Below are 22,368 nucleotides of genomic sequence, written 5' to 3'. Positions count from 1 at the left end.
GTACCACCACACCACCGAGCATCAGATCCGAACCGGCTTCTCATAGCCGTCGGTCAATAACGCCAATTTCAGCATGAAATGACTCGGAACAATAAAAATCACTGCAAACATAAACCCCGGCACAATTTCCAGACGAGGCCACACTGGGAAACTACCAAGACTTGGATTGAGGCTAATTTGTATTCAAGCTATAAGAGAAAGCTACCCCGGAAGACTGTCTAGAGTTGACATACATCACGAAGTCGAATTACTATTCAGATGGCCCTCTCTTTGATATGCGCGACAAGGGGCTTGGCTCAAAAACGAGGAAGGCCGCCTGATCCATCCAGTCCTTCTCTGCTAGTTGAGAAGGTTCCATATCAAACGTGAAGAAAACCCGTGCCAGGATCAACTTGGCTTTGGCTAGAAACACTCTATTGTCCGGCATTAGCGGGTGAGTAGTATATCTTTTGCTAGAGAGAAGGAAAAGAAGAAAGGGGGTCCGAGGACGGTCACATACTTGTAGCCTAGGCAATTTCGATTACCCAAAGAGAAGGGATGGAAGGTATCCTTGTTGTCGTTCTGAAATCGGGTGTCGTACCATTCGTGGGTGGGCGGTAAGAACCGTTCAGGGTGGAACTCAAGGGGCTCGTGCCAATAGTCCGAGTGCGTTTGGGCTGTCTGAAGCGCCATTCCGATCACGGTCTGCCATGAATGGTGAGAATGCCCAGAAGAGCGCGCTTGCTTGTGTAGGTTCGGGCCTAGGGTCAACTCACCTTGCCTGGAATATAGTGTCCGTCCACTGTGGCTCCTTCCGGAGGAACGATGCGAGGCAGATGAATTGGAGTAGGGTGGTGTATCCGAAGCGTCTCGTCCACGACAGCAGATAAGAAAGGCAGAGAGTGTATAGTCGAGACCTGTATCTCCTTTTCGTTGGCGAACGTGCTCCGTACCTCGTCCCGGAGACGGGCGTACGTCTGTGGATTCTTCAGCAAAAGGTACGTGGCCGTCGCCAAAGCCACCGTGGTCAACTGGCATCCCGCGATAACCACGGCCAGGGAATTTGTGTTCAGCTCTAGGCGTGTGATGCCCTTGTCCTGCTGGCCCTGGCCCTGCTTCTGCTTTTCGGCGCCCATGACGTTGCCGATGACGGGCGTCATGAAATCTGCCCGCTCGATCCCGTCCTCGGCGATTTGCAGCCGTTTCGTGATATTCTGTTCCGTGAGGCGCCAGTTCTGGTGGCGGAATTTGGACGTCAGCCGCAGAAACACCCAGCCGAACACGCGGTCAAGCGGGTAGAAGTAGCTCAGGCTGTTGCGGACCGCGCCGAACTTGGCACCGAGGAAGAAGGCGCGGATCCATTCGTGGTCGTTGTCGCCCTCGAGGCCGTGGAAGCTCTCGCCAAAGGTCAGGTCCGCGATGATGTCCAAGGCCGCATACCCGTAGAACCGGGCCAGGTCCACCTTGGGGTTCTTGGCGCATTCCCGCCGGAGGCGCTGAATCAGCAGCTGCGTGTGTGACTCGATGATGGGGCCCTGGTCCCGGAGTGCCTTGTCGGAAAAGGCACCGAGGAAGGTCCGCCGGATGCGGGCATGGGTCGGGCCTTCAGCCGTGAACAGCGAGTGGGCGTTGTTGAGGGGAGGGGTCTGGCTATGCGGGTCCTTGGGCATCTGGTGACGGGTCTGGTAGATGTCCTGCCACGCGCCGGGTGTGATGATGGTGAGCTCCCCAGGCGCGATTCGCACAATGGGACCGTAGCGCGCGTGTAGCTCGTCCAGCCATTTGTAGGTTTGGCCCCTCACAGCGGAAACTGCGAAAGGCAGGCGGGAGATGGACGCGAACTTGGGCCCTGGGAATCTGGAAAGAGGGTGCACATAACAGTAGTAGAAGAAGCTCGCGGAGAAGTACTAAAGAACGTTAGGTAGGCACAACGAGAGGGGGGCCGCGGGCAGTGTGCGTACGATGAATAGTGTAGCCACGGCTGCTGTGAGCCATTGTGTGGCCGTGGATGGCATCGTCATATTGAGAGAAGGCATTGGGCTCGCTCGGGGGGTATGTGGCAGCTGAGTATAACTATTCCTGTCCTCTTATGATGCAATGATGATATGGCAAGCTCAATGTTCTGCTACACTTTCAGACTATCATATAATCATCTAAAAATCCCAATAAGGTAGCATGATTACTCTGTTCAGCAAGAAAAGATCCAATACCGACCGGGACCCGAACGGTCGACTGAAAGCTCACTCGGGTCCTCGGCTTTCAACCGGTAAGTGTCACATTGTGCCTGGAAGAATCGAGGAATTGTCAAGCCCGTCATCCCGAAGATCTGTGTCCTACAGGCTCCATCGTTCAGCTTCCAATCATCCCGTTGTGAGCATGTCAGACAGGTCAGACTGCCTTCTGAAGGCTCAATGGCGTTTCAGACGACCTTTTCTTGGCGGCAGTGTTTGACAAGTCACCATGATACTATATAGCTCGGTGGTGCTAGTTATTTTGTGTACCCTACTTGATGCTCTGCTCGATGCTCTCTGGTTAACTACCTCAACTAGCTGAGTAGACGAACATTTCAACAATACTCAGTATCCGACATCGTCATGGCTCCTTCGCTTGCAGTGTTCTGCCCTCAGAGTAAAGCTCCTCAAAGTGAGTATCTCAGGGGCGTGCAACACTTCATCCGCAACCACCAACACTTACGACTATTGGTCGAGTCGATCCAGACTCTCGACCAAACCTGGCAACTATTGGCGGACGACCACACCGACCTGCATGTTTTGGAACAGGGCCCTCGCTACATGCGATGCTTCTCGGAATGGATTACCAATGGGGTATCAGACCCCCTAGCCAATGTCATGTCCGGAATCATATCCCTACCATTGTTGGTCATTGTCCAAGTCACTCAATACTTTCAGTTTCTCGAGCTCTCCGGGACAACGCATGAGCAATTCCTTGCTGGCCTCCGAGAAAATGGAGGTGGCATGCAAGGATACTGTGCCGGACTCCTGCCAGCTTTCGTTATTGCATCCGCCAAAGATGAGGCAGATGTCGTTGTAAAGGCAGCAAACGCCATGCGACTTGCTCTCGCAATCGGAGCCTATGGGGAGCTAGGAGACGACGCGAGTCTAGACGGACCAACCACTATAGTTGTCCGGCTCAGTCAGCCAGGCCTAGGCGAGGATCTAGTGGCTCAGTTTCCAGGTGTGAGTACGCCAGCCCCTGATGCATTTCCCGAAACTTATGCAAAGAACAAAGGCCTATATCTCTGCTATCACGGATCCCAAGACTATCAGTATTGTGGGCTCTGTCCAAACACTCGAGAGGCTGTCCGAGAAGGCCCGGGAGCAAGGTCTGCTTGTCTCAGCTATGCACCTCCGAGGCAAAGTCCACAACCCTGAGAACCTCGAGCTTGCCACCAAATTGGACCTGTTTTGTCAGAGAACCGAGCACTTTCAACTTGGTAGTTCCACGGCTTTGCAGGTCGCTGTGAACTCCAACCTGGATGGCCTCCCAATCCAGGATCGTTCCCTCACCCGCGAAGCCGTATACACGATATTGGCATCCAGGTGTGAGTGGTACAAGCTCCTAGAAAACGTAGCATCATCTCTAGCAGCCAGCGAGGTCAGGGACCATGAGTTCACCTTGTTCGGCATCGGTGACCCTGTGCCTCTTGCCCCTTTCCACCAGGCCCGTCTGCGAATTACGAAAGTAGACGTATACGGCAAGATCCGAAAGTCGCAGCTTGGGCGTTACAATTTCAACAACGACGCCATTGCAATTGTGGGATCCTCGTGTCGCCTCCCTGGTGCCAATAGCCTGGAAGAGTTATGGGAACTCATGGCTTCAGAGACTTCCACGTGCGAAGAAATTCGACCGCAAAGGATCCCGATCCACGCCAGTTTCAGGGCATCTCAAGACAAGAACAAGAAGAAACGGTTCTTTGGCAATTTCGTTGATGATGTCGACTCCTTCGACCACGCCTTTTTCAAGACGAACACAAGAGAGGCCGCATCGATGGATCCTCAACAGCGGCTTCTTCTTGAAGTTGCCTACGAAGCCATGGATTCCAGTGGCTACCTCCGCCACCATGAACGAGAGGACTTTGACAGAGTGGGCTGCTTCATTGGCGCAAGCTTCGCGGAATATCTCGACAACACGGCATCGCATACTTCAACGGCATATACGTCGACTGGTACCATAAGAGCTTTCCTCTGTGGCAGGATCAGCTATTACTTTGGCTGGAGCGGGCCGTCGGAAATAATCGACACTGCTTGTTCCTCGTCACTTGTTGCTATACACCGAGCTTGTCAGGCTATTCGGGCCGGCGAATGCTCTATGGCTTTGACTGGAGGGGTCAATATCATGTCGGGCGTGCACAACTTTCTGGATCTATCCAAAGCCGGCTTTTTGAGCCAAACCGGCCAATGTAAACCCTTTGATATGGCAGCAGGTACGTGATGCGCTTCAAAGGCATTGTCTTCTTTTGAAACCAACTAACTATGGCCAGATGGGTATGCAAGAAGTGATGGCGTGGGTCTGGTAGTTCTGAAACCTCTGCGCGATGCCCAGGCAAATGGCGATCAGATCCTTGGTGTTATCACAGGGATAGCCACCAACCAAGGCGGCTTAAGCTCCAGCATTACAGTGCCGCACTCGCCTTCCCAGGTTGAGCTCTATCGGAGAATTCTGTCCCAGTCAGGCATGAGCCCCGATCACGTCAGCTACGTGGAAGCACACGGAACCGGAACACAAGCTGGCAAGTTCAAGCAACTTTTACGCATGATTTTCTTTGCATACCAGCTACTGACTAGAATCATCAAATCTAGGTGATCCGTTGGAAATTGCCAGCATACGAAGTGTATTTGGCGGTTCGGACCGTGTGGCAAGTCTTCACGTGGGCTCACTCAAAGGCAACATTGGCCACGCCGAGACCGCCGCTGGTGTCGCCGGGCTTCTGAAGATCTTGGCCATGCTTAACAAATCGAGCATCCCCCCTCTAACTAGCCACAAAAGCCTCAACCCCAAGATTCCCGCCCTGGCTGCGGACAAGATGGTCATCGACAAAGCCGTACAGACCTGGGATGTGCCCATTAGAGTCGCTTGTGTCAACAGCTACGGTGCTGCGGGAAGCAACGCGGCCCTGTTGTGCGCCGAGGCCCCTTCGAACAATGCCTCGCACAACCGCACAACCACCCAGTCGGCCACGCCCGACAGCGTCAGCGAGATTGGCGTTCCCATAATACTCTCTGCCGCAAGTAAAGACAGCCTGTTGACATATTGCAAGTCCCTGGGAGCTTATCTAGACCGCAACCCCCAAGTTGAGATCGGAAATTTGGCATTCACGCTTGCTGAACGTCGCAAAAGACACCGCTTCGCGCTGACGGCGACTGTTGCGGACACCAAAGAACTACGTCAAGTTCTGGATAATCCTACCGACATACGGGAGATTCCAGCGCCTAGGAAGAGCAAAGGCATCATTCTTGCTTTCAGCGGGCAAAGCAAACAATGGATCGGACTTGCCTCCTCGCTGTACCATGCCAGCCCTCGCTTACGAGCCTACATTCAAGACTGCGAGGCGTTGTTGGTAGAAATGGGCTATCCATCCATTTTGGCTGACTTATTCCGAACGTTACCAATCTCCGACGTCGTGGTGTTGCAAACCGGCACGTTCGCGGTGCAGTACGCTTCAGCCCTTTGTTGGATAGACAGTGGCTTGAAGGTGGACGCCTGCATCGGCCACAGCTTTGGCGAGCTTACGGCTTTGGTTGTCACCGGGGTACTTTCTCTTCAGGACGGCTTGAGGCTCGTTGCGACGAGGGCATCCCTCATGGACTCAGCATGGGGCCCCGAGCGGGGCACCATGCTCGCTGTCCACGGACACAGGGAGATGGTACACGAGGTAGTAGACCGTGTTGGCACGGACTTTTTGGAGGTGGCTTGCTACAATTCAAGAGAGAGCCAAGTAATCGTTGGTTCAGCCGAATCCATCCAGAAAGCAGAGGAGCTGCTTCGATCGGAGCCACGATATGCCCAGACCAAGTCGCAGCGCCTCGATGTGACGCACGGATTCCATTCCCGGTTCACAGAGCCGTTGCTTCACGATCTTGAAGGACTATCGGAGTCACTTCACTTCAGCACAACACCCGGGATTCATCTGGAAACATGTACGGCGGATCCAGACGTCGCATTCGGCCCACGCTATATCAACCAGCATACAAGAAGCCCGGTTTACTTTGCAGATGCCGTTCACCGCTTAGAAGCCCGTTTCGGCGCCTGCTCGTGGATGGAAGCAGGTCAAGCCTCGCCGATCATGGCAATGATCAAGCGAGCTACTGATCAGCGTGACAACCATAGCTTTTACAGTCTCGGCCAAGGAGATTCCACCCTCCTGGCGCTGACGACAAAGCTGTGGAATGATGGCGTGGATGTCAGTTTCTGGCCATTTCTCACACCTGATGAGTCAGGTGTCCAGCAGATTTCGCTCCCATCCTATCAATTCACCAAAACCAGCGCGTGGATGGAGAACATCGACCGTGCCAGTGAGGCACACGAGTTGCTAGCAGCAGCCAAATCAAGTTCTGGCTCACACGAAAGAGATAGCACAAGACGGGCAGCAGCACCACCCGTCTTGGTATCGCTGCGGGAGACAAGACCCAAAGACAGCTAGTTTTACGATCCATTGCGACACCGAAAGATTCGGTGGGATCGTCAAGGGCCATGCGGTGAGGAACAGAGCGCTGTGCCCTGCTTCAATGTACATGGAATGTGCCACCATGGCCATGCAAACTCTCGGGACGGATCTCAGAGGCGACACCCTCTGCTTCGAGGGCGTGCAATTCGAGTCGCCTTTGGGCGTAAACCTGGCACGAGATGTCATATTGACTGCAGTAAAGACACAGACAAGCCATCGAGCTGGAAATTTACCGTTTCCAGTCGCCCCAAAGAGGACCAGTCTTCCAAGCTCACAACCCATGGCAAAGGATCGATCACACTTGGGTCATCACCTAATCTCAATGCCTATCAACGTCTCGCCATTGAAAGAGCCCAGGAGCTCGAATCTAAGCCAGGAACAGAAAAGCTCATGGGGAAGAGAGCGTATGGGCTGTTCTCGCAGGTCGTCACATACTCGGAATTCCTGCGTGGCATCTCGAGCATCACCATGGATGGTCGGCAGGCGATGGCTGACATCCAGCTCTCTAGCGGCCACATGGGAGAGACCGATAGCTCGGCGATTGACCTTTGCGACACCGTTGCGACCGATAACTTCATACAAGTTGTTGGCTTACTGATCAACAGTGGGCCGCATTGCCCGCCGGGCGAAGTGTTTGTCGCAACCGGAGTGGACACGACGGTCCTAAGCGGCGCAGGCGGCTTCTTGAAGTCTAAAAGCTTCAAGGTCTACGCCATGTATACCATGATTTCTGAGTCGCAAGCCACAGGTGATATCTTCATCATGCGACCCGATTACACTCTTGCTGGGGCTATTCTGGGAGCAGCTTTCACTAAGCTGCCTATCAACACCCTCGAGAAGCTTCTGGACGCAGCCAACAAGGGTGGTAGTAACGTGAAGCCCAAAACAACTGTCCAAGACAGACAGCCAAGAGACTTCCATCATGACGAAGGGGCCGGCTCTGTGGGACTTGAGAAAGACTGGCAGGGTGATAGCGGCTACTCCAGCGATGGAGTAGCAACACCTCAGAGCGACACCGATCATCAGGCTAATCGTGACAAGCTTACTGTCATTGTATGCGAGTATACGGGTGTAACTCCAGATACACTCTCAGAGGATGACACCATGACGCAGCTAGGTATCGACTCACTTGGTTCAGCTGAGATGGCATCCGAGCTGCAAGCCCAGTTCGGGAAAGAGCTTTCGAGTGAGGAACTCATGGAGGCTACCTTGAAAAGTCTTGCACATCTCTTGATTGGATCCTTGACTCCGGTGATACCGGCATCCATGCTTGGGAAGCCTGGCCTACCACCCGTCAAGTCGGCAGCCGTGGTTGGATCGAAGATACCAGCTGCTCCGGAAAGCGGCAAGAACAAGCAGAAGAGGGCCAAGATCGTCACCATGATCGCAGAGATGGCTGGAGCAGACCCATCGTCTGTTGTAGAGGGGATAACGCTTAGTGAATTGGGCGTCGACTCCCTGGCTTCCGTTCAGCTTAAAGGTGATTTGGAGAACGCCTTTGATCTGGAGATTGACGACGAAGACTTCGACCTCGCAATGACGGTTGGTGAAATATATCGTCTTGCAAACGTAACGGAGAACAATATCATATCCACAGCCGAAGACACCTCAAACATTACAACACCAACTACGGACACAAAAGGGGCCGATCTTGAGCCGATAGCATCAGGGCAAAACGGCGTGACTATCGCTCCTGTTCAAGAGGAGAAAATCAACTTTGCATCCGTTGGTGACCCGGCTATTGCTTTGCAGTTGAGTGAGTCTGACCTGCCATCTTGGGCAGCCGAGTGTGGGTATGATTCCTACTGGAGCGTGGTTGCTCGAAAGCAGGATGAGATTGTGGTTGCATACGTCTTGGAGGCATACCGACAGCTCGGCCTTGACCTTTCGAGCCTGCCTGCGGGGAAGAGCGTGGAAGGCATAACCTACCTCCCCCAAGCACGAGAAGTTGATGCAACGGATACGGCAGATTCTGCAAAAGCATGGGATCATTGAGCGTACGGAACAAGGCTCTTTTACCCGGACCGCCAAGATATGGCCTTCCACGACCGCACAGCAACTGTCCGCCAGCTTCTTGAACGATTTCCCCCGTTACCAGAGCGAGGCACAGCTGATGGCAGTCACTGGGCCAAAGCTGGCCGGGTGCCTTGCTGGAAGAGATAATCCGGTTGCTCTGCTATTCTCCAACGCCACTTCACAGAAAGCCCTCGAGGCATACTACCAGACGTCACCGATGCTGGCCACCGCCACCGAGCTGCTAGTCGACATGATCACGCGCAGTGTTAGCCATGCGGATGGCGGCGCGCCAGTGAGAATCCTCGAAATCGGAGCTGGATTTGGGGGGACAAGTAGGCGACTTCTCGAGGCGCTCGAGACCACGGGGATCCAAGTCGAATATACCTTCACCGACATTGCCCCGACGCTGATCAACCGCGCGTCCAAGACCTTTGCCCACGTTCCCGGCATGACCTTCAAAACGCTCGACATCGAGAAAGCGCCGCCAGCTGCTTTGTGTGGGCGGTACGACATCGTTCTGGGCACCAACTGCATCCATGCAACATCGGACCGGACGCGATCGATTCGACACATCAAAGACCTGCTCCACCCAGGGGGCTACATGGTCCTGTCCGAAGTGACCGAGATAGTGGACTGGTATGACGTTGTGTACGGGTTGCTCGAAGGCTGGTGGCTGGCGAAGGAGGATATTTACCCGCTCCAGCCGCCCGAGTCGTGGGTCCAGTGCTTCCGCGACGCTGGCTTCGCGAGGGAAAACATTATGGTCTCGGACGGGCCCTCGCGTGATCTCCGCACCCAAAGGTTGTTGCTGGCGTCCCGGAAAGCATTGGCGGGCAATGCTCCGCCAAGATCATTGCAAGTTCAGCCACTCCGGAAGACGGTCGTATACAAGGAGGCCTACGGGGTTCCGATACACGCTGACATATACTTGCCTCGCGACGTAACGACGCAGGCCATGCCGATCGCCCTCATGGTACATGGCGGCGGCCATATGACGCTCTCGCGCACGGCCATACGCTCCACACAGATGGAGTTTCTCCTGGCGAACGGGGTCTTGCCCGTCAGTATCGACTATCGCCTCTGTCCCGAGGTGAACCTGATCGATGGGCCCATGACCGACGTCAGGGACGCTTACCTGTGGGCGCAGCGGAGTCTGAAGAGCGTAGTTTCTCGGTGGGATATCGCGGTGGACGATAAGAAGATCGCTGTCATCGGCTGGTCCTCGGGGGCCACCTCGCCACGAGCTTGGCGTGGACGGCGAAGCAGGTCGGGGCTGTCCCTCCCTCGGCGGTGCTCAGCTTTTACGGCCCTACCGACTTTGAATCTGGAGGTAAGTACTGGGTTGATTGTTGTGGTGTGATGGTTTATTAGTAGACTAACAGCTTCGTGCCGAAACAGCACTTGACGCTCGACGCGCGGAGGAGTATCCGGAGAGGAAAATGTCGCTGAAGGAAATTATGAGAAAGCTCCCGAGGAAGCCAGTACGTTTTTTCCTGTCGTAGCGCCAAGGATTGTGTATCTTATCTCAGCGCTTTGCGTGCTAATATGAAACTCCCAGATAACCGGCTACGACAGCGGCAAGGTAGATAGCACTGGGCTGGGATGGGTTAAGCCTGGCGACCCACGATCGGAGCTTGTGCTCTCCTTGTTCAAGGAAGGCAACGGACTGCCACTCATGCTGCACGGCCTACCCCCGGCTGGCGACGCCGCCGACGACCGAAACGCCTTTGGCAATGTGGAGGATGTAGATCCCGCCAAAGTCGCCTCCATCAGCCCCCTCGCACAGGTGACAAGCGGCGCGTACGGGGCGATGCCGACCTTCCTGGTCCACGGCACCGAGGACGAGTTGGTCCCCTACGAGTCGGCCCGCACGTTTGTGGACGCGCTACGGCGTGCTGGGGGTCGACTGCGGGTTGCTCACCGTGCCGGGGGCGCGGCATATCCACGATATGGATATCAAACCGGGCACGACCAAGTGGGAGGAAGAGGTGGCGCCTGCGTATGAGTTCTTGATGGCAAAGTTGAGGCAGTGAATGTGGTTTCGAACTATATAGGTCAGTAGGCAAACACGTGCGGCCATTGTGACCATCAAAGGGTCTTCAATTGCCCCTTAAGCGGTTTGCTGTGTTGGACATCGTCATTAAGCTGCAAGCCGGTTGCACGTCGAAATAGTGATTGCTGCTGGAAACGCGCATCGAAGACGGCCTTTTCTACCGGGACCTCACGCACCCAAGGTATTCGCCGCTACTGGAAAATATGGACGCGATATTGGGATTATCCGAGAGTTCGTCCAGCTGCCCATCCGACATCAAGAACTTGTTCGACGTAGACAAGGTCTCGGGCTTGAAGATGAATAGATACAAGCCCAAGGGTCGGAATGTGGTCACCAGGGATGGCAGAAGAGACGGTATTAAGAGCTGGGTGGTAAGTCATGGTATTCCGTTAGATTAGTTAGAAAAAAGATTTTACCGACCTTCCGCCCAATCTCTGCTAGGTGCCACGCAATGGGCTTTTCCAGCTCTCCTCGGGCCCATTTCCGTACCCCCTCCCATCGCCAGCAACCTCGGTATGCTCCGTGGGGCTATCAAGGGACTCGGCGATGCCGCCCAGGTCAATAAAGTCGCCGTTCACTCACTAAAAGAGGAAAATGAGCAAAACGATATCGCTGGTGGAGAGCGGATCAGGAGGAAGTTCAAGGCAACCCGGGGACCCGAGGATGTGAACAGCACTTTAGAAGGTATTTCCACATAGTGGCAGTTGTGATAAGTATCATGCGAATTTGAGTGCTTACTTCATCTACGTCATTCGCTTCTCGATCTTGACGAGGATAATACCGTCAGAGGCCTGCCCTTGCCCATCCCTCAATCGAATAAAGCGATACCCGGTCTTCATTCGATCGAGTCGCAGGCACGCCGCCGCCGTCACGGGATCTATGCCGGGACGGTCGTCCATGACCTGAAATACTACAAAAGATAGCTCCGGAGTGACGCCATCGATGTCATCGAAGCTGAGCACCTCCTGCGAAAAGTCTGGGTGGACCCCCTGCTCTGTCTTGGTGCGCGCGACGTACGGCTCTCGCTTGACCGTCTCGAGCGGGTGTGGCTCGACAGATAGCGTCATGGTGAGATAGGGACGCATCGAGTTGCTTTCACGCGCGTCGGGGGGCAGGGGCAGGTTCTGCACGGCCAGGACATGGACGGAGAAGTGGTTTAGGTCCCGGCCGGGGACTTCGGGCTCGGGCGCGGAGACGCCCGGCTTGGGGCCCCGGTAGCCGTCGGGCTTGAGTACGTACCCACCGCTGCCGTCAAAGAGGGCGTCGTTCATCATCATGCCCCGGTCCCAGGTCTGCCAGTTGAGGGCGACAAACTGAATGCCCTTGCGCCAGTGGCCCGCCGGGTCTGGGTTGGATGAGTCGACACGGGTGCCGGCCGGGTAGCTGCGCATGAGATACTGCTTGTTATGCTGGAAGAACCTCCACGCCGACTGCTGGTGCGTCTTGTCCACCATGCCCTCAGACAGCGAGAAGATGTGGTGCGGCATCTTGGCCTCGGCCTGCTCCATGGCTTTGAACGACACGCCCCGCGTGAAGACGCCGAGCCGACTGAGCATCCCGATGATCTTGGGCGGTTTGGCCTCCTTGGCGGGCGCGCCCTTCTCTGGCTGCAAGCCCTCGATACCCTCTAGGCTCTCTGTGTCCTCCGTGACGTCGTCGTCTTCGCCGCGCTTCTCCTTGGGCGGGACATACTTGACCTTAACCAGGATCTTGTTGCGCAGTTCCGCCGGCGACGGCGCGATCTTTTCCATGGCATCAAGCTCCACAGGGGGCAGCAGATGGCCCTCCCAGATCTCCTCCATGATGGCCACCATCATCTCCTGCTGCTCCGGCGAGCAGTGCACCTCGAGACTGACGATGATGGGCAGGTCGCTCGTCTGGAAGCCGTACTCCTTAATCGTCTTGCAAACGTCGCGGAACGAGATTTCCTTGGTGAGGGTGTGGCCATGCAGTACGCGGGGCTCCGAGGCGATCGCGCGGCTCCAGTTTTGCTGGATCTCAGCCATGTCTCTTTTGCCCTTCTCGTTGAGGAGATTGTCCGACACCCAACCGCCCACCTTCATCAAGGTACGGAGTCGGAACCCAACCTTCTCTCCAGCCACCTCCTTGATATCATTCTCCGTAGAGCTTTCGACAAGTTGGTCGGCATGCTCGTTCACGGCGCTCGTGAAGCGCTCGCCGCCGTCCCACACGTCGATCTCGATGCAGCGGCAGCCTCGCAGAAGCACCTTTTTGTAGGCTTCGGTGGTCGAGTCGCTGGTGAGCTGATTGCCCTCGAGATATGTGTTGTGGCTGCTGCTGACGAAGTAGCTGTTGAGCGGCCAAGACATGTCAGACTGCGCCGCTGGGGCCGGGCCCAGGGCCTCGGCCGCGGGCGACGTCATGTAGAGCACGAAGCGGTCAAAGTCCAGGTCCTCGTCGGTTTCGTTCTGCTGCGGCGGCGGGTGGTCCCCTTGGATGTGATGGAAGAAGGCTTCGGTTTGCTCTTTGCTCATCGTGAGTCCGGCCCGGCGTGCCGGTCGAAGATGGCCTGGAGACGCGCCAGGAGAGGCGCGTCGAACTGGGGACTGCTACAATCGGACATGGTGTTTACCGGAGTTATTATAGTATATGCCAAGATCAAGCCGGAAAACTTCTGGGTATACGAGAAAGACACTGCCAGTCAAACGACACTTGGAAGGACTGTTTGAGTTGAACTAATAGGGAACGGCCAGATGACGAGACCAGAAAAGGGAACCAGATATATGTAGTTACTTTGTCCGTAGCGGTAGCATGAAAGCAAAAGCATTGCCTATATTACGGGTACCGCGGGGCCTTAGAGCCGCCCTACCCGGCAAGCCTTTTTACCCTATCTGAACATGAGGCTTAGTTCTCCAGTTTGATCCACAATCCGGGGTTTCGGCTCTAGCCCATGGCAAGTCCCGCTCGGTTCCGGGAGGCAGCCGATCGCCAACCGTTAGGAGACCAAGAATTGTCTCGACTAATTATCGTCACCGAGTAGTGTTTTCTCAATGGCCTAGATATGACTGTATACAACCGGCCACGCGTTTCTCGGGCATGATCGCAACAGCAGAGATGTCTACCAACAAATTCGCAGCGACTGACATGTGACCCGCGGTGTGCCAATTGTCGTGTGGCTATGCAACATTCCGCGGTGGGCCTCGGTGCTGCTGCCACTGCGTAGTATACCCCACCTTTTACTCAAGGGCCTCTGTAGTCCCTGAGCCTGAGTCCCCGACCAGAACTGACGACGATGTCGTACGAGGGTGGGATAGACCCTGGGGCTTAGCACTACTAGTGCTGGCCGATGCTTTAAACATACAACAGACGACTAGCCGACAGCCGGGTGGATGATACGCATAAGCGAAGGGCGCTTACATATAAAATACTGTGGGGCGTGATAATTCTTATACTTCATCCGAGGGGTACTAACATGGCCAATGTACGTTGGGCTGTACGCAGCATACAGTCAGACGATGGCTGGTAAGGACGATGTAGTGGCGGTTCCCTGACTCAGGGCATGGAAAGATCAAGTCGCGCTAGCTACAGGGGCTAAGCAGCAACTTGAGGGCAACTGCTTTAAATGTATTTCCGATACAAACGAGTCGAAGAAAGGACAGAGACATAAAGAAATAAGAAAATCTCCACAAAAGCGTTCATGGTAACCACTACGACGATAAGGGTCAATCTGAGTGCCCCTTTCGCCAGGGGCTAGTAGTACTAGTAGCAAGCTGTGCCGAACATCACACCACTGCTTTGTGGATTCTCGCCCTGTACTGGGATTTAGTAAAGTACTACAATGACAAAGAACGACCCTTACTAAATTATTGAAGAGAAAAACATATGAATTACCATGGTTTATTAGTTCTTTGTTCTACGGGTACTGTTAATCTACCTCCAAATTTGCCATAATACCTGATTGACCTTCTCACTTTGGATACATCCCGTGGTGACATCCCAACCTAGATGCCTTCAGGGCCTCGTTCTACCAGAACCTTGACGGTCACGTCACTCGCTTGGGTGGCGTATGCCGATACTATCGCGCCCCAATCCCTGTCAGCGATTCCCGTGAGCTGCGGTATCACGGCTTGAGGCACAACGATACTCACTTTATAAAAGGATCCTGGTCGCGCCTCCACGAGCTCGCCGGATGCAGGGCATTGCATCACGAACGTAATGTCGCGCACAGCGATTTTAACACGATTCCAGCAAGGCGAAAAGATAGTGATGGGTCGCTGGCCTGTCTGAGCTCGATTTGTGTCCTCTATAACAAGGTTCACCAAGAATCCAGGCATAGACTGGTGCAGGGCAGTGCAGCGCTGGTTCACATCGATGTGCTCACAATTGTGACGTACACTGTGCTCCTGCTCTCCAAAGCGAGAACCGTCTTCAGCAAGAGAGGATGACTGAACTCGGTATTCAAGTTTTTCGAAAGGGAAGTCACCATCCCGTCGGGAATTATCATGGCCTGAATTCATTATGTTCCTGGAGGGGCCAGCATCAGCGGTGTCAGAAGGCCGAAGCTTCCTGTGAAATAGGTTCAAGGACAGACTGCATGCCATAGTGGAAAGCCTGGTGGTTGTCACAAAATTTTAATGGTGAAAAATTGACAGGTTGTCACAGGGTCCTGATAGGGGAAATTAATTTAGGTAATACCGCTCTATTTTATACGGCAAAGCATGAGATGATATGCCCTGGACAAGCATGAATATCGCTGCTGCTTATGTACTGAGCAAGCTGGCCTCCCCTTAGGTCTTTACAATGGGTATGTTTGGCACAGCAAGGGTTAGAAGACAATGGTGCATTGTTTGGCCTTGTTCACTCCTGTTGCGGCCAATCACAATTGCTCCAGGGTAGCGAGCAAGAATTGGGCAGTAGTAGGTAAGCCAGTAATTTCCAGAGACATGATGTGAAGATCCAAGTCCGTATAAGAACAACAGTTCGAGCAGTTACGCTGTAATTCCTTCATCAATATGTATACAGAAAACATGGAGAAGAAGAGTAAATTATATTTTCTAGAGTGGTATGCAATTACCACGCGATGGTGGTCATGATAGCTATTCGCGCTAAACAGATATGATGTCATCTTGATAGTACCTACGATATTAAATCAACCGAGCATGTATTGATTAGCTGGTTTATTACAAGAGAGCACTCATTCCATTTGGGTATGAGAGGACTAGCCCCTTTGCTCGTTCACCTAGACGCCAGAATAACGATGCTCCATGTTTTCTCCACGCCATCATAAACAATGATATTGTATCTATTCGCAGGTCTTGACCTCGTAGCTGACTGTCTGGTTTCCGGTAGCGACAACCTTGGGCTTGAAGTCCAAGTAGACGAGCTGGGTGGACGAAGAGGGTTAGTTCCATCATCATGCATGATAAAAACATCCGACATTAGCATTAGAACAGCCACTTACCTCACCCTTCTCGGGAGTCCAGTCGCCATTGGTGTCGCGGTAGTAGACGAGCTCGCCGGAGCCGGCGTCGCGGACCTCGGCGGTGGTATGGGTCAGGGTGCCTTCGGTGCTCCACTCGATCTTGTAGCACGTCGACTTGGCGACAGTGAAGGGCTTGGAGCAGCGGATGTTCCCGTCCTTATCGATGCACTTCTCGACTGCGTAGTCCATGACTTCGCCTTTCGCGACGCGGGATGCTGTAGTCCATCACCTTCTGTTAGCCTTGACACATGCTAAACGGCGACACGTCGTGAAATTATGGTGGAGACTCACGCTCAGTGAGCATGCCCGTCATAGCGAGGCCGGCCGTAAGGACACTCTGGGCAGTGGGAATGTACATGTTGGCGGATGGTTGATGGCTGGTTTGTTGTATGAAGTGGTTGAGATGACAAAATGGTATTGACGATGTTTGGGCTTGGTGTTTGTTCTGATTATGTATGGTAGCAGAATAAGGCCTCTGTTGCGTTTGTTTGATTTTCATGTGTTGACAGGCGATGTCGATGCGCCACAGATACGTCATCAAAGGTCAGCGACGTCATTGCGGTGACGCATCACGGTAAACCCAGTTGAGCCTTCTTCCTTCCTCGGGTCCTGAATTGACAAATTTTTATTCATTGGGGCATGTGCAATCATCACTTCCTGCCCGGCGTATTGAAATGCACGCATATGGCTTCAACGACGACTGCCATACATCCCGTTGGGTGTCGGAACTGTCAAATCATGCCAATCATTTTCAGCCAATAAGATCGGGGCTTTGGCCTAGTCTCGATGCCAGCGCAACAACAGCATAATTTCCACGATGGGATGGAGGGGCAGTACGGAGGAGTCCAGTCATGTGACCCCGCAATGGGGAAGTCATCCTGGTTTCTGCCCTGGGGCCTGGTGCCTGGGGTAGTGGGCTGTCGATGGATGCACGCACGATCCCATTGGAAAAGGACAAGTGCAGGGGTTTTGGGTCGAATGCTACCCTGCAGGGTGCTCGCCAGTAACAGCGACGGGACAGATACTTACATACCACCAGTCGGCGAAGCTCGGGATACGATAAGATGGTCGTTCAGCACCTCCCGACCACCATATCAATCGTCACGCGTTGATCCGCAATGGGAAGGTGTCTCAGGGGTACAGACCACAGCTTGCAGACACCCCTTAAGCGAGATGATACTCTTCTACTATTCGACCTGCATTGTCTCGTGCAGAATGCATGCCAGTGTGCCGCACATTACCAGTAATAGATAGCGAATTACGGGTATGCGGCCCGGTAATCATACGGGTTCTAGGCCAGCTCTTAGAAGGGATATGGATGTCGCCCTGAAGATATATTACTCGGGAATGTTGGACGGTTCTAACATTTCCAAGCAACCCTTATTGCGCATTTCCATTGTCGCCAAAATGCGTTTCCTCGTACCCCTCTTCGTCTGTGCCAGCTCTGTTGCTGTATCTGCAGGGGTCCCTGGCGCTGGTTCTTCCAACGGAACCGAGTCTCTCGCGCCGAAAAGATTCATTCTAGAAGTAAAGGATGTAAGAAAGTTTAAGTCGTCTGACAATATTACTCACCCCGATCATGTAACTCACACAAAACTAGGGCGTCAGCATCGAAACGCTCGCGGCTAGGATCGAGTCGGCCGGCGTTCGGGTGGTTAAGAGCTTCAAGAGTTCCGCCGTCTTCCAGGGGCTGAGTGTGGAGACCAACGAGGACAATATCAACTCTCTGCAGCAAGCGTTTGTCGAAGTAACCAAGGCGTGGCCGATCAGCCGCATCAAGCTAGCCCCTTCGACACCCCAGGCTGCCTTCTCGGACGATGCGGCTGCGGCCAACTACTCAGTGCACCAGTGGACGGGTGTGGACAAGGCGCACGCGGCCGGCATCTTTGGAAAAGGAGCTACTGTGGCCATTGTGGATACGGGTACGGACTATACCCATCCCGCGGTACGCTTTATCTTCCTGCTTGCCCACTGCCGTTGTTGCTATTGACTAACAGTACCACCGCGGAATCTCAGCTTGGCGGCGGTTTTGGGCCGGGTTTCAAAATTGCTGGAGGTTACGATCTGGTTGGCAATGGCGGTAAATAACCATCCCCCATTGTCTAAATAAATGCCGAGCCGCTGACAGCAACGCAACCACAAGACTGGCCAGCATCACCCAAGCAGCCAGATGACGACCCTATTGATTTGAGTATAGGTCATGGGACTCATGTAGCAGGTATACTTGCGGGAAAGAGTGAATGGTGAGGATTGACACGGCGCTTAATCTAGTATATGCTCCAGCAGCTGAACTACGTGTCCCCATAGGTATACAGGCGTTGCCCCCGAGGCCACTATTCTTTCATACAAGGTCTTTTCTGAGCATGGAGATGTAAGCTATCGCCATCATTCACAAACGCTTTCAGTGGATATTGACGGGACAGAATAGCAATCCGTGGATGAGGACACACTGGTCGAAGCATTCCTTATGGCTTATGAGGCAGGAGTGAGTGTCTAGGTCTTCCACTACTAGAACACGGAGAGAATCGCTAACTATTTCTACTCCAAGGCCGATGTTATTACCTCTAGCATTGGCGGTACTAACGGATGGACTGACGGTCCCTGGGCTACAGTGGCATCGCGACTGGTTGATCGAGGGGTAGTAGTCACGATCTCTGCCGGTAACGAAGGAGACTACGGGCCATTCTATGCCAGCAATGGCTCGTCCGGAAAAAATGTCTTAGCGGTGGCATCGATCGATACCAGCGTCATTCCAGCACTGCCGTTTGAGGTAACGTAAGAAGAACACAATCTGACTTCACCCCATCGCTTGTGATTAACGTTTGAATACATAGTTTCGAACTAGATGGAACTTCGAACATTTCGACTCTTGCTTACCTGCCCGCTACTACTCGTGCCCCAACTGAGCCGTTCTTGGAGCCTCCGACGCCGATTATACCCATCCTGTTCGACATTTGTCTTCCATTGCCCATTAATACTTCCGACCTGTCCAAAGTAGCAGTGCTAGCTCGGCTGGGCAACTGCACAGTTACAGACCAGCAGAAGCACCTGGAAAGGTTCGGCGCCGAGCTCATCTTACTCTACTCCGACAACAAGCCGATCCAGAGCCTATTTGCGGGAACCGGATCCATGTTGGCCATGATCGAGTTCAAGGCGGGCAACAGCATAGTCGACACGGTAGCGGCGGGAGGTAACGTGACCGCCAATTTTAAGGATGAGTCGGGCACAGGCCGCGTCGTGGGTGCATTTAACTCGGCGGGCGGTATCCCGAGCTACTTTACCACATGGGGCCCCACGTTTGAGTTGAACATGAAGCCTGACATCGCAGCCCCTGGGCGCAACATCTACAGCACTTACCTGGGAGGCGGCTGGGCCACGCTCAGCGGCACCAGTATGGCGTGTCCCTACGTTGCGGGCGTCGCCGCTCTTTACATTAGCCAGCATGGTGGCCGCAAGGCCCATGGACCGGGTTTTTCCAAGACCTTGATCGATCGAATTGTCTCCAGCGGCGGCGCCGTCGCTTGGTCAGTCCTGGACCCTCCCCAGAACGAGGCTCACAGCCAACCCCCTGTCGCGTCCGCATGGGCGCCCGTCGCCCAGGTAGGCGCGGGTATGATCAACGCCGCCAAAGTTCTGAGCTACACGACGTCGCTGTCCTTCGACAAGATGGAGCTCAACGATACGGCGCACTTCTCGCGCTACCACAAAATCGACATCACCAACGCCGGGCTCGAACCCGTTACGTACCGATTCAGCCTACAGCCCTGGGCCGGTATCGATGCGCAGTCTCCTTACTACGACGATTACATCGTGGACTCGCAGAATCTGGAGCCGCGGGACATCGTTCCTAGCGTCAGCCTCCCGCCTGGCGAGTTCAGGGTCCAGCCTGGGAAGACTCGGACTGCGCAGTGAGTCGGACAGCGGGTCATCCGTGCGTGAGGGAGTCTAGGATACTAACAGGCATTATTGACTTCAGGCTCAGTTTTATGTACCCGGAATATGACCCGAAGAAGCTGGGATTGTACAGTGGGAAGGTCCTGATATCCGGAAGCAACAAAGAGGAGCTGTCCGTCCCGTACCTGGGTTTGTCCAGCGCTGAACCCGAAAATCGGAAAAAAAGAAATTGCTAATAACCGCCTTGCGATGAATAGGTTTAGCAGCAGACATTCACAACCGTTATCGCCGAAACATGTTTCCAGGGAGCAGCCCAGAACACCTGGGCGGTGTTGACAGACTACCATTGTCTCAATTTCACAAGTACGAGCTGTTCCTGTCGTAGTAACCGTCAACATTTCAACTTACTTGATTAATCGGATTGCAGGGATTTCTGACGTGTGTAATTAGGTACGATTTCAATCTGAGTTGGAACGCCCAAGACTTTCCCAAGCTCAAAGTAGGACTGAGCTACGGTTCCCAGGAGCTGCGATGGGATGTAAGTCAGGTCCTTCCTTCTTGTTGACACCCGCGCTGCTGCAAACAGAGGACGGGCCCGAAAGCTATTACGAAGAGTATTCAAGGTTATTTCATTAACATCCATACAGATCTTCGAGAAGGACTGGCACGAGTACAACTGGCAATACCCGCCCGTCCTCGGGCAGACCTCAGGATACATCGGCTCCGCCGCCATTTATGCGCACTCGGGCCAGAGCTGGGCCTTCGACCCGGCCTCCGAGGACAAGGAGGACACGATACCCCTGCCTATGTTTGATCTCATACGCGGTGACATGCCCACCTACCAAAATGCCTACAGTCTCTGGTGGTTCGGTAAGCTCGCCAACGGGACGTATATTGCTCCGGGCGACTATTAGTAAGCTGCTATGACTCTCTCTCTCTCTCTCTCTCTCTCTCTCTATCTTTTACACCTGTCTCATCTATAATTTGCAAATCCACATAACTGACGGGTTACTCGCGTTCTCTTTTCGCTAGCTGGCGCATTGCGGCTCTCATCCCCTTTGCAGAGCCATCACACTCAGACAACTGGGATATTTGGGACCTGGAAGGTGTCCCATACATTACCGTACTTCCCTACACGCCTTGAGGTGTTGGCTTCGAGCAGCGGAAGGAGGCGAGCAAACCGAATAGTAGGGAAGTGCTACTCTGTAGAAAGAAAAGAACAAAGTTAAGCCCCCAAGGGTCTTTGCCTGGCACCTTCTGCAACACTACAGATTACTCGCGTGATAATTAAAGCTTCTTTCGGCCGTGGCAGACAACGACTCTGGCTTTATACTTTGTATACTCACTCGGCTGCGCCACTCCTGCCGCTGTGGCGCCCTCGGCTCCTGTACACTTGTTCGTTACCCACCAAGATCCGAACCAGCACCGACAAGCTTCTTGGAGACGGAATGCCACAAAATCGTTACCCACCGAATAGCCAATCCTCATCACGAGCTTCTCTCTCCCATCCACACCACTATACTCCAATAAACGCCCTCCTCTCAACCAACCACCGCCTGGTCGTCGCAACGATCAGTTCCCATCACAGCTCGGTTAGCTCAGTTGGTTAGAGCGTCGTACTAATATACTCTCTCTTGAGCTGAGTATACTAAGTAATGCGAAGGTCATGAGTTCAACCCTCATACTGAGCACTTCCCTTTTTGGCTGCGTATGTGCCGGACCATTCTTTTGAACTGGCACGGTTGGCTCGACCAGTCGACGTTTTACAAACAGGAGTGCCTAGGAAGAGGTATCAGGCCTCTTCGCGTTGGGCCATGCTCTTTCTTGTCAAGCTGTCAAACCAAAAGACGAAACATTATAAAATATCTCGCACGCGAATAACAACCTATTACACCCGATAGCTTAGAAAGCTCTCAGTGACATGACTATCAAATGGACTCAATGGGGGACGGAAACGGTGTTCAATGTGCTTATTCATGGACATTAATATTGCGTATTGGTATGTCCGAAGATGGCTGAGCTACTCTTCGGAATATGAGGTGCTATATGCTGCAGCACGTCATCTGCTAGTCGGCGTCTTTCGGGCAACCAGCCGCTCCTTCAAGTCGCACAGATGAGGGGGCTGACTCTGCCAATGCCTAAATCCCGGCAACCATTCATAATTGCATCCTCAATCTCTTGTCAACACCTCTGATCCCGCCGCGCCTCGGGGTTGGCTAGAGCCCCGCACTTCCGACTGTTCGAAACCTCGGGCGATGTGTTGGTTTCGTCACCTCCCAGCCTTTTGGCAAACAAGAA

General features: G+C 53.7%; 8 protein-coding genes across 8 annotated transcripts; 4 read left to right on the top strand and 4 right to left on the bottom strand.

Annotated features, from left to right (window-relative positions):
• Positions 1–250: 250 nt before the first annotated feature.
• On the bottom strand, positions 251–2,000 carry PG998_005338 (uncharacterized protein; the record flags this gene model as incomplete). The annotated part of the gene is made up of 4 exons (XM_066872156.1): positions 251–413; positions 500–684; positions 756–1,886; positions 1,941–2,000. The coding sequence occupies 4 exons, from the start codon at positions 1,998–2,000 to the stop codon at positions 251–253; spliced, it is 1,539 nt and encodes a 512-aa protein (XP_066732253.1).
• Positions 2,001–2,573: 573 nt separating this feature from the next.
• On the top strand, positions 2,574–6,640 carry PG998_005337 (BcPKS16- polyketide synthase; the record flags this gene model as incomplete). The annotated part of the gene is made up of 4 exons (XM_066872155.1): positions 2,574–3,176; positions 3,229–4,423; positions 4,481–4,729; positions 4,800–6,640. The coding sequence occupies 4 exons, from the start codon at positions 2,574–2,576 to the stop codon at positions 6,638–6,640; spliced, it is 3,888 nt and encodes a 1,295-aa protein (XP_066732252.1).
• Positions 6,641–6,746: 106 nt separating this feature from the next.
• On the top strand, positions 6,747–10,685 carry PG998_005336 (uncharacterized protein; the record flags this gene model as incomplete). The annotated part of the gene is made up of 5 exons (XM_066872154.1): positions 6,747–6,827; positions 6,878–8,575; positions 8,604–10,010; positions 10,063–10,161; positions 10,239–10,685. 5 exons carry the CDS (start codon positions 6,747–6,749, stop codon positions 10,683–10,685), a joined length of 3,732 nt encoding a protein of 1,243 aa, XP_066732251.1.
• A 251-nt stretch (positions 10,686–10,936) lies between these two features.
• Positions 10,937–11,431, top strand: PG998_005335 (uncharacterized protein; the record flags this gene model as incomplete). The annotated part of the gene is made up of 2 exons (XM_066872153.1): positions 10,937–11,104; positions 11,132–11,431. The coding sequence occupies 2 exons, from the start codon at positions 10,937–10,939 to the stop codon at positions 11,429–11,431; spliced, it is 468 nt and encodes a 155-aa protein (XP_066732250.1).
• A 45-nt stretch (positions 11,432–11,476) lies between these two features.
• PG998_005334 (phospholipase c) lies at positions 11,477–13,228 on the bottom strand (the record flags this gene model as incomplete). Its single annotated transcript, XM_066872152.1, has 1 exon — positions 11,477–13,228. The coding sequence occupies one exon, from the start codon at positions 13,226–13,228 to the stop codon at positions 11,477–11,479; it is 1,752 nt and encodes a 583-aa protein (XP_066732249.1).
• Positions 13,229–14,695: 1,467 nt separating this feature from the next.
• PG998_005333 (uncharacterized protein) lies at positions 14,696–15,211 on the bottom strand (the record flags this gene model as incomplete). The annotated part of the gene is made up of 1 exon (XM_066872151.1): positions 14,696–15,211. One exon carries the CDS (start codon positions 15,209–15,211, stop codon positions 14,696–14,698), a length of 516 nt encoding a protein of 171 aa, XP_066732248.1.
• A 785-nt stretch (positions 15,212–15,996) lies between these two features.
• On the bottom strand, positions 15,997–16,534 carry PG998_005332 (uncharacterized protein; the record flags this gene model as incomplete). Its single annotated transcript, XM_066872150.1, has 3 exons — positions 15,997–16,077; positions 16,156–16,391; positions 16,468–16,534. The coding sequence occupies 3 exons, from the start codon at positions 16,532–16,534 to the stop codon at positions 15,997–15,999; spliced, it is 384 nt and encodes a 127-aa protein (XP_066732247.1).
• A 1,049-nt stretch (positions 16,535–17,583) lies between these two features.
• Positions 17,584–21,214, top strand: PG998_005331 (serine endopeptidase; the record flags this gene model as incomplete). The annotated part of the gene is made up of 12 exons (XM_066872149.1): positions 17,584–17,712; positions 17,777–18,121; positions 18,193–18,243; positions 18,295–18,419; positions 18,484–18,547; positions 18,605–18,661; positions 18,689–18,951; positions 19,011–20,084; positions 20,153–20,251; positions 20,521–20,608; positions 20,718–20,983; positions 21,103–21,214. The coding sequence occupies 12 exons, from the start codon at positions 17,584–17,586 to the stop codon at positions 21,212–21,214; spliced, it is 2,673 nt and encodes an 890-aa protein (XP_066732246.1).
• Positions 21,215–22,368: the final 1,154 nt, after the last annotated feature.

The sequence above is a fragment of the Apiospora kogelbergensis genome, assembly GCF_038363985.1.
Source record: "Apiospora kogelbergensis strain CBS 113332 chromosome Unknown utg000003l_segment0_segment0, whole genome shotgun sequence".
Lineage (NCBI taxonomy): Eukaryota > Fungi > Ascomycota > Sordariomycetes > Amphisphaeriales > Apiosporaceae > Apiospora > Apiospora kogelbergensis.
This window is presented reverse-complemented; position numbering and strand designations above follow the sequence as displayed.